Consider the following 9,871-nt stretch of genomic DNA (forward strand, 5'->3'; position numbering starts at 1 on the left):
CGACGTTCGAAACGCTTCTTGGGTGTGATATTAAATAAACATCCATAGGGTGTTTAGATTTTTATCTTTGCGTATAAAACACTGGCTCCAAGTTATTCCGGATTTCAATCGGAGTTAGTATTTCTTGTAAATCTCTTCGAACAGATCTTCCTCCTTTTGATCGTCTAATTAAGTCCACGATCAGAAGCTGTATCTCTTGTTTGGATTGCACTAGTAGTCACAAACAATTTTGCGTTAAGATTATGTTGTCTGAATTCCCAAATTCAGAATGTGGTGAAAATGTTTTCTCAAAAGAATTGGGATGGCCGAATTTTTGGGAGGAGAGAAGGGGGATTTTTACGAAACCCTAGTTTGCAAAATTGTGTCTCTTGTTTCCATAAGACCCTTGTATCATACTTATAAAAATTGATTCTTGATCTTATCAAGAATCCCTCTTAAACTAAGATTATTTATTTCCATTGTTATTAAATTCTCATATGATAATATCATGTATTATTTCAACCTCTGATAATAAATGATATATATATATTTTTGTGTATACAAATATCTTTATATCATTATATAAAATATATATGTATATGTGTATATATATACTAATATATCGATGCATGCATATCATATATGCATGGTCATTAAAATTAAATAACTGCGATTTAATTTCTTAATTAAATTATTAGTTAATTCATTCTAGACCCTTTTAAAATATTTTATGAGTATTTTGTACATGTTAGTAGATAATACTACTAGTACTATATTTAATTAGTAAATTTCAAATTCAATAAATAAATAACTGTGAACTTATTATAATCTCGGTCGATGATCAGACAACGCCGATTTACCGAGGGTACAAGTCTTGTTCATATCATGGAAATTGACAATTTCGAAGATTAAAATTTTCACTTACCATATTGGCAGCTGCCAGTTTTGTGAACTTCTTTACCAAAACAGGCAGATCCACTCTCCTTCCTCAGTTAGCAGTTGTGCTAACTTTCATTTGTTAAATCTTATGAAATCAACTTATAAATTCCTTTATAAGCATTCAGTTTGATTTCCATCAAACTACACTCACCAAATTTAACTCTTTGAATTTTGATTATCTCAACGGGAACACAGAATCCGATACTTGTGTGACTCTCAATGGTTCAAGAATACAGCTAGTCGTGAGTTCCCATCCCCATGTGATTCAGAACAACATATATTCTCATTCGGGCTTACCCTAATTAGTCTCATTCTTTTAATCAGCTCCTTGATCAAGAATGTCAGAACTCATTTCTGATTGCACCCATCAGATCATGGTAAGAGCGTCTAGTAGCATTGTCCCATGATCCTCTAGGTATCGCTGATAGTGCCTGCAAGAACCCTAAGTCATGGTTAGCGTACAGTACATTCTCTTTAGCACGTATATCCAGATCGAATCTGTAACCATTGGTACATGGAGAGTTGCATATGAATTCGATAACGATATGATTTATCTTAGAGTACTACAGTGGCATGATATGGGCAACTAGGAAAAACACTTTTTCCCTAAAGCACATTTCTTACTCTGGCCAGAGAATTCTTGCACTATTAACTAATCAGAGCATATAGGATATCTTCACCCGTAGGCAAATGGTGAATCCCCGATTACAATGCATTTGCTCCTATGTATTTGGTAACTACACCCAACCTTGCCACCTGATGACCCTCAATGGAGTAGGTAAACGGATCAAAGTACATACTACTATGTATAGCCCCTACATTGTCCTGGATCAAAGGACTAATGGTGTATAACCATAACCACAAACTATTCCACTCGATAATTGATAACCACTTGGGCAGTCCGAGGGAGAGTTATTCAGAGCATTATCATATGATCACCAATCTGTATGAATGGAGATTTCCATAACCTTTCCAATGAAACATGTCGTTTATATCACAGATTCTAGTCTCAAGCTCAAGCGATCTTTATCCTTATTTTAGACGGCTGATTCGACTAGGAACCTATTTAAAATATACGGTATACTTCCTAATGAATTTCATGATATTATATTATGATACAGACCTCATGGTACCTAATGTATATTCAAGGACTTTATTTATGCTGCTTGCATGTGCATACAGATAAAGCGTAATGCCATAATTGAATAAAATTGTAAATATTACTAAAATAAAGTTCGTTTTATATTAGTGTCAATAAAAGTTCAAGCCACAAGTTGATTTGATGTACACATATTCTAACAAATATAGTCTTTTTGGTCCATTAACTTGTTCAATTTTAAATTTTGCTCCAGTTTTCAAAGTTTAATTTTTGTACATTAACTTTTAATTTTGGATTATTATGATATGAATAAGTTAATAAACCAAAAAATCATTTTTCCAAATTTAAACGACATAACAAGTACCCTCTAACTTGAAAACATAACTAGCAATTTTCGGTACTAATTTATGTACAAAAGTCGATCTGCATACAAACTACATATGCACGGGGAGATCTAGGGTAGATCGAGTAGTACTTGGGATTCATATGTGATTACAAAACAATCTATCAGTACCTCGGTTTGTGCATAAAATATAGTTTAGGCATAAAAAATTTCATAATTGGGCTTGTTAAACTTTTGCTATTTTTTCTGAAAGATTTCTTAAAATTCTACTTTATAAAATAGTGCTCCCTTTTGTATAGAATAATATGACAAAATTATATTGAACTTTTTATGGAAGCAAATGCAAAAGGTAAATGTTCGTGTTCATTGAGAGAAAAAATATGAACTGTCTGATACATAGGGACCAAGAAATATGGATCGGTGCTTTCTCTCAAGTGACATAAATCTCACGTTTATACACAATGCACCCCTTATAGACATTCGTTGTAGTCACTCAACTGTAATGGTAAAATTATGGGATCCATCGATACTAGAAGTTCTTGGTAAAATTTTCTCCTTCCCATTTTGATTCTGCCTCATTGCATGTACATCATCAGGGAACTTATATTTTGACAACGAAGCAAGCTCGTGGACTGAATCTGCGATCTGGGCCGTGCAAGAGACGATTTCTATGAGTAGTGAAACAACTGTTGCAGCAGGGATTATGTCAACCAGATCTGTATCAGGCCATAGGCTGGTTTTGAGTAAAGATTTCAGATTCTTGGACACAGTTTTTGCGTTAGATATGTGTAGATCAGCTGGAGTTGCCCGAGTCATATTCTTGATTGCCGTTGATAGCTCGGCTAGAGCACAGCTACATTCTGTGCTTATTTCCGTGCATGATTCTTGAATCTTTTCTCTGATTTCCTTTGGCGCCTGCAGAAATAAGAAAAACTTTTGATAACCATATCTTTTTATGGCTGAATCACTTAGACCATGGGTTGTATTACACGCTGCATGCACAATGATTCTACTGTTTTAAAAATCTAACGCTTCACACCCCATCGGCCATGTCGACCATAAGGAAACTCTGAACAAAGTATAGATGCAACTATCTAACGCTATTAGGCCGGTGAAGGGTGCGCCGCATCAAATTATACACATGAAAGCTTCAACTTTGGTGAGTGAAGGATGCATTATTCCTCTCTAGCTTTAACAATCTTTTCTGATTCAATAAAATCTCAAAAGGTTAGTGCACCTGGATCTCTGAGTTGAGATAGCCACTTAATGCTTTGATTCGGTACGCACATTCTCGTGTGGCGGCTCCAACCTTTAGGTATTGATCCCAAGGTTGACGGTATCTAAACTTACCATGCCTCGGCTCCCATTTTGCAAAATTTGCCTGCAGTTGAATAAACTCACTCAAGTTAACCAATGATCACACTATGGTTTCATCCAAGATTGGGAAGGGATTAATTTTTTATCGTAGATCAAATCAACCTATATAACTCACCAGTGATTCTTCAGCGCCTTGAGAATTCAGAACAGACTTATACTCATCAAGTGATGCTTCCTTCTCTTGATTCTTTTCGTCGAGCGACTTCAAATATTCACTTCCAAAAACTGTAAGTTCCAGTCAGACTCAAAGATTAATCAATCCAAACACCAAAACAAGGATACAACAATGATACTAGTAGAGAAACAGATTGTGCAGAAAAGAAAAAGGGAAAAAGTTGTACCTTCCAAGAAAATCCCAAGCTTTTCAATATTAGCAGCAGTGAGACTATGTAGATCTTCACCTGCCCAAATCGGCCTTAAAAATACACAAATGAAAACTGAAACAGCACCACCAATCAAAACCGTGGATAGTCTAACATATGCCATATCTAAAACTTCATCGTCCCGATATCCCGATACACATATCAGACTAAATGTAAGGATAAAAATCATTAGCCCATAATCATATCTTGCCTTCAACTTAGGATGAAATCTCAGAAATGTCACCACAGCAGCTGCATAACAAACAAATTCAAGAAATTAAAATTATGTCACCATAGCAGCTGCACGAAAAATGAACATTCCGATTCCATGACTCGCCTCTGGACGAAATTTTGGGGGTCCGAGTTTACCTATCAACAAGACAGATAGACCTAGGAAAATAGGCTCGACTTTTTCCCCTGAAAAACTTGCTAATCTATGTGCTCCCAATCCTAACGCACCACCTAAAAGTGTTGCAATCCCTCTGTTCACCCCTCTTCCAAGTGTTGCTCCTGAAATTTAGTTATACAAAAATTTTCCATCCATCAAATGCATAAACAAGAACAAGATTTCAACAAAAAAAAAAAAAACAATAGCAAATTCAAACATACCAGCAACGTAGTTCAAAACCTATACAGAACAAAGATTATATGAGTTTTAAAAAGTTACCAACTGAAAATTCGAAGACCACAACAACAGTCATCACTGCCCACATCGCAGAAACACCGAAACCATCGTATATAGGATCATCAAAATAATAGAATAACGAGACTAAAGTTATGGCCAATCCAACTTTAAATGAATGTACAACCCTTCTTGGATCCTCATCCGCAAGTTTCTTGGCATCTTTTCCGGCATTAATTACCGCATTTATGAACTTATTTGCAACACCCTGTACCCAAGTCCACGCATTTTCTGCAAATCCAGATTTTTCACTGGCCATTTTCATTTCCCAGTTAATATTGCATGAACCCAACGAACGACTTTTGGGTTTTATAAGCGGGAAGAGGCACAAAATCACTGCTTTTGATGGTACGTTGGCCCTATGTGATTATGCTACCTGGAAGTTTCATGGCCAGCTTAAATATGCTTTTCCTTTTTTCTTTTTTAAAAATAAAGTATGCTTTTTAATTGGAAAATCAAATACGCCACCTTCGGTGAGAAGTCCCTGTACAACGGATTATTTCATCCTATCCATGTTATCATTGCTTCCATGATAGGATGAATGGTCAAGATTTGCCCTATGTATATATAGGACCCATTTTTTTTTAAAATTTGTATTTGTGGCAAGATCTCACCCGTTGAAATTGAAAGGAATATTGTATTCTAAAATTCATTTTAGATATTATTTTGATTTTATACTTCTAGACAAATTTAATAGATTTGTTTTTCCAATATTTATTATATCCTATCATTAGGAATGATTCAATTTAGTTGAAAAATTATCTATAAGATATAAGTTTCCTTGTTTATAGGTGTGAAGGATCTATAAAGATCTAGGTCAAAGAAGAGACTATATATACAAGGGTCCATTATCAATAGAGGGGGACGGCCGCAGGAGTTTTTGTTGGTGAAGACTTGCATACAAAGCACGAGGGTTCGTCAGTCAAGTGACGGTGTTGCTAATTGGTGTAACCTACATCCAAGAACAACACTGACGCAGAGTGGTTGTTTGAAGGGTGTTTGTTTTTCGGTTTTGTGTGTGAACAATACGTTGCTTGCATCTGATGTTTATTTTGAATTATTGATGCAATTTAATTCTTGGATTGTCAGGAAATTTAGTTTTGTTAAGTCTCATTAGTATTGATTTTTCGTGTAAACGATTTACAGATTTTCTAGTGAATTTCTTGCCATGAGGCATTGCACAAGTACTAGTACTTGTGCATGATTTTACCGAAGTGTTCATTTATTATATGTTCTATTGTTTGCCATTAATATTTAATTTCCGCTGCCGTGTTGTGTCTTGTGTTGACAACACCGAACACAACACTGAATTCTGACAAACTAGTTTTGAACTGATCAGTTTCTGTACGTTTATGCGAAGTAATCCTTTCAAGTGGTATCAGAGCTAACACTTGATGATTGATTCTGACATTCTGCTGTTCGTACAGGGGGAACGATACTAATAACCTAATGGATTCACTAGCATCAAGCACCGCGTTCAGACCACCAGTTCTCGATGGGTCAAACTATGCCCTCTGGAAAGTCAAGATGAGGATGTTCATCAAATCTATCGATGAAAGGGCCTGGCAACGTGTCTTAGACGGATGGTCTCCACCGAGGACTGTTGATAATGATGGAGATAGCATAAGTAAACCAGAAAGTACTTGGTCCAACGATGAAGTCCAAATCTCGAACTTAAATTCGAAGGCACTCAATGCTATTTTCACATCTGTGGATATCAATATGTTTAGTCTTATAACCAACTGCATCTCTGCCAAGGCAGCTTGGGACACTCTTCAAAAGCACTGTGAAGGGTCAGAAAGTGTTCGCAGAACCAAACTCAGAATGTTAACCTCAAAATTCGAAAACTTAAGGATGGAGGAAAACGAGACTATTGTGGAATATGATCGAAGATTGCGTGACATTGCAAATGAGGCCTTTAGTCTCGGTGATCCTATGTCAAACGAAAGATAGGTTAGCAAGGTATTGAGATCCCTTCCTGAACGCTTTAATATCAAAATATGTGCTATTGATGAATCCAAGGACACCTCTACACTTAATATGGAGGACCTGATAAGTTCTCTCAGAACTTTTGAGATGAATCTAGACCTGCAGAAAAGAAATACTGGAAAGGCTGTTGCGTTACAATCTACTGATGATTCAGTGATTAGCCTAATTCAAGAGGCGAAGGATTCTGATCTTGGTGATGAATCAATCTCCTTGATCACAAAGAAGTTTGGTGACTACCTGAACAGAATGAGAGACAAGAAGAAATCCTGGATCAACACCAAGACCACAATCTATCCCTTTTTATAGAAATAAAACAACAGCACAGACTCAAGTAAATTCCAGATTCAAAACCAATTCATCAGGTCGCTCAGAAGCAACGAAACTTAATTTAATCCAATGTCGAGAATGTTCTGGATTCGGGCATTATGCAAATGAGTGTGCAAATCGCCTCCGCAGAAACAAAAATATGGCAGCCTCCCTGAGTGACGATGATACAGATGAAGAATGTAACTTGAAGGAAGGAGATGATTGCACCGCTCTCTCTGCCATGCACAAAGATATCTACAAACTACAGGTCAATCCCTTTGGTGTTGCCACTGGTGCTGCAACACCCGGCCGCAACACTGTGTCAAAGTCACTGTGCCTTAATGCCAAATCAATGGATAACATTGATGCTGACAAAATCCAAGAATCTGACCAAGAAGAACTCACTATTGACATTGTGCAAATGATGTACGAAGAATTATATGGTGATTGGCTCAAGAGGAATGAAACAAATTCAATTCTGTCAAAAGAAAACACCGACTTAAAGAGTAGTTTGACTCGTCTTGAAGCCTTGATGAGTAAGAATGATTTAGAACTATGTCGAGTCAAAGACGAACTAGATAAGGCATCAAAGACTCTTGCTAAATTTAATTCAAGCTCATCTAAACTTGGCACAATCCTAAACTGGGGAAAGGAACATAGATTTGGTCTTGGATATGTTGAAAGTACATATGAGCACGGTGAAACATCCAACACTGATTCAAAGACTACGATATTTGTGAAGGGTATAGGAGACTGCACTGTCCCATCAATTTCAAATCCACCTATGAAAACTGCACCAAACTCGAAGCAAATAACTGAACAGAAGCTAAAAACACCAAGCTCAGACTGGTCACACTAAAAAATTCTCCCTTCATCAAAGAAGCCTCAAGACAAGAAGAAAGTGAGAACTTCTCAACCCAAGCAGAGAAAGCGTCTCTTCATCTGTCACTACTGTCAGTAAGACTGGGACATCAAACCTTTCTGCTACAAACTCAGAACTGACTATCTCAGGTGGCATTCAAATCAGGTGTTGCATAAGGTGTTGTCCAACACCATGTCCAACACCACATCCAAAAGTTCTTCCACTAAGAAAATTTGGGTACCAAAAACTGTTATACAATGCAATATCATTTATACATAGATGAAAACTAACATTGCAGGAGCATGGTACTTTGACAGTGGGTGTTCCCGTCACATGACAGGTTCTAAAGAACACCTCATTGATTATTCTGAACTAAAAAGTGGACGTGTAACTTATGGAGGTGGTGCCAAAGGGAAAATTGTAGGCAAAGGAACCCTGAATGTTGATGGGCTTCCCATGCTTCACAATGTCCTGCATGTTGAAGGACTTAACTCGAATTTAATAAGCATAAGTCAACTTTGTGATGATGACTTACATGTTAGGTTTAACAAGAATAATTGTGAAGTTTTTAATGATGCAAATGTTTGTGTTATGACAGGAACACGGTCTGCTGATAATTGCTATCTTGTGGGAGATAGTAATGATTGTCGAAGTGCCAAGGTAAGCAATCTGGATCTATGGCATCAAAAACTGGGTCATGTGAGCTTCAAGACCTTGAAAAATCTCTGTAAGTATGAAGCTTTGAGAGGTATGCCTAATTTGTGTTCAGACAATGCATATATTTGTGGATCATGTCAAAAAGGTAAACAAACCCGTGTTGCACACCCGGTGTTGCAACACTTTGGGACAACTCGGTGTCTTGAACTTCTACACATGGATCTAATGGGTCCAATGGACGTTGAAAGCTTGGGAGGTAAGAAATACTCACTCGTTTGTGTTGATGATTTTTCTCGTTTCACTTGGGTAAGTTTTATAAGAGAAAAATCGGATACGTTTGATGTCTTCAAGAAACTGAATGCAAGAATAACCAACTTGCATGATGAGAGAGTTGTTAGAATACGAACTGATCATGGGAAAGAATTTGAAAATTCTCTCTTTACTTCCCTATGTGAAAAGAAAGGAATCTCTCATGAATTTTCTGCTCCTAAAACTACTCAACAAAATGGTATAGCCGAAAGGAAGAACCGAACTCTTCAAGAAATGGAACGAGTCATGCTGAGCTCAAAGAATGTTTCTAAGAGGTTCTGGGCTGAAGCCTTGAACACAGCTTGTCACATTTCTAACCGTGTGTTTCTAAGAAGTGGATCCACTATGACCTCCTATGAAATCATCATGGGGAGGAAACCAAATCTCAAATACTTTCATGTTTTTGGATGTATTTGCCACGTCCTAAATGATCGAGAACATCTCGCCAAATTCGATTCCAAAAGTGATAAGTGCCTATTTCTTGGGTATTCAATGAATAGTCGGTCTTATCGTGTGTTTAACTTAAGAACAAGTACTACCATTGAATCTATTAATGTCATTTTTGATGATCTTGCAGGACTAACAGGAAAATCTAAAGAGGATGATACTGAGGGACTGTTGGATTCAAGTGAGCCATCAACCAGCATTGGTGTTGAGGTTAGTGTTGAGACCAATGAAGCAACACCATGTACAACACCGCCGCTAATCAGAACTGAAGACGACGACGATGAAGAAGTGATACACTATGAAGGAAGAAATATTCCCAGCAAAATTCAAAAGAATCACCCATCGTCACAAATCATTGGTGAAATATATGAGGATGTGCAAACAAGGAAAAAGGAGAAGGTTGACTACCGGAAAATGATCGGATTAGTGTGTATGAACTCCACATTTGCCCAGGTAAGCCACTCATGCTTTGTGTCTTCAATTGAACCTAAAAATGTGAATGAGGCTCTAAAAGATGAAT

At 37.0% G+C, this 9,871-nt stretch overlaps 2 protein-coding genes across 2 annotated transcripts; one reads left to right on the forward strand and one right to left on the reverse strand.

Moving 5' to 3' along the window:
- Nucleotides 1-2,705: 2,705 nt before the first annotated feature.
- On the reverse strand, nucleotides 2,706-5,140 carry LOC142555174 (aluminum-activated malate transporter 2-like). Its single transcript, XM_075665898.1, has 6 exons — nucleotides 4,767-5,140; nucleotides 4,469-4,609; nucleotides 4,079-4,351; nucleotides 3,853-3,962; nucleotides 3,598-3,741; nucleotides 2,706-3,275 (listed from the first exon to the last, which is right to left on the reverse strand). The coding sequence occupies exons 1-6, from the start codon at nucleotides 5,044-5,046 to the stop codon at nucleotides 2,850-2,852; spliced, it is 1,374 nt and encodes a 457-aa protein (XP_075522013.1). The 5' UTR covers nucleotides 5,047-5,140; the 3' UTR covers nucleotides 2,706-2,849.
- Nucleotides 5,141-6,230: 1,090 nt separating this feature from the next.
- Nucleotides 6,231-6,734, forward strand: LOC142504389 (uncharacterized). The gene has a single exon (XM_075617263.1). It carries the CDS (start codon nucleotides 6,231-6,233, stop codon nucleotides 6,732-6,734), a length of 504 nt encoding a protein of 167 aa, XP_075473378.1.
- Nucleotides 6,735-9,871: the final 3,137 nt, after the last annotated feature.

Source organism: Primulina tabacum, chromosome 9 (genome assembly GCF_025594145.1).
Source record: "Primulina tabacum isolate GXHZ01 chromosome 9, ASM2559414v2, whole genome shotgun sequence".
Lineage (NCBI taxonomy): Eukaryota > Viridiplantae > Streptophyta > Magnoliopsida > Lamiales > Gesneriaceae > Primulina > Primulina tabacum.

Bases quoted from the DNA above. Each gene is read 5' to 3' on its own strand.
- LOC142555174 (XM_075665898.1), bottom strand. From the start codon at position 5,046: ATGAAAATGGCCAGTGAAAAATCTGGATTTGCAGAAAATGCGTGGACT. The intron at 4,352-4,468 runs GTAAACTCGGAC...TTTGTTATGCAG, and splicing joins TCTATCTGTCTTGTTGATAG to CTGCTGTGGTGACATTTCTG. The intron at 3,963-4,078 runs GTACAACTTTTT...TGGAACTTACAG, and splicing joins GCTTGGGATTTTCTTGGAAG to TTTTTGGAAGTGAATATTTG.
- LOC142504389 (XM_075617263.1), top strand. From the start codon at position 6,231: ATGGATTCACTAGCATCAAGCACCGCGTTCAGACCACCAGTTCTCGAT.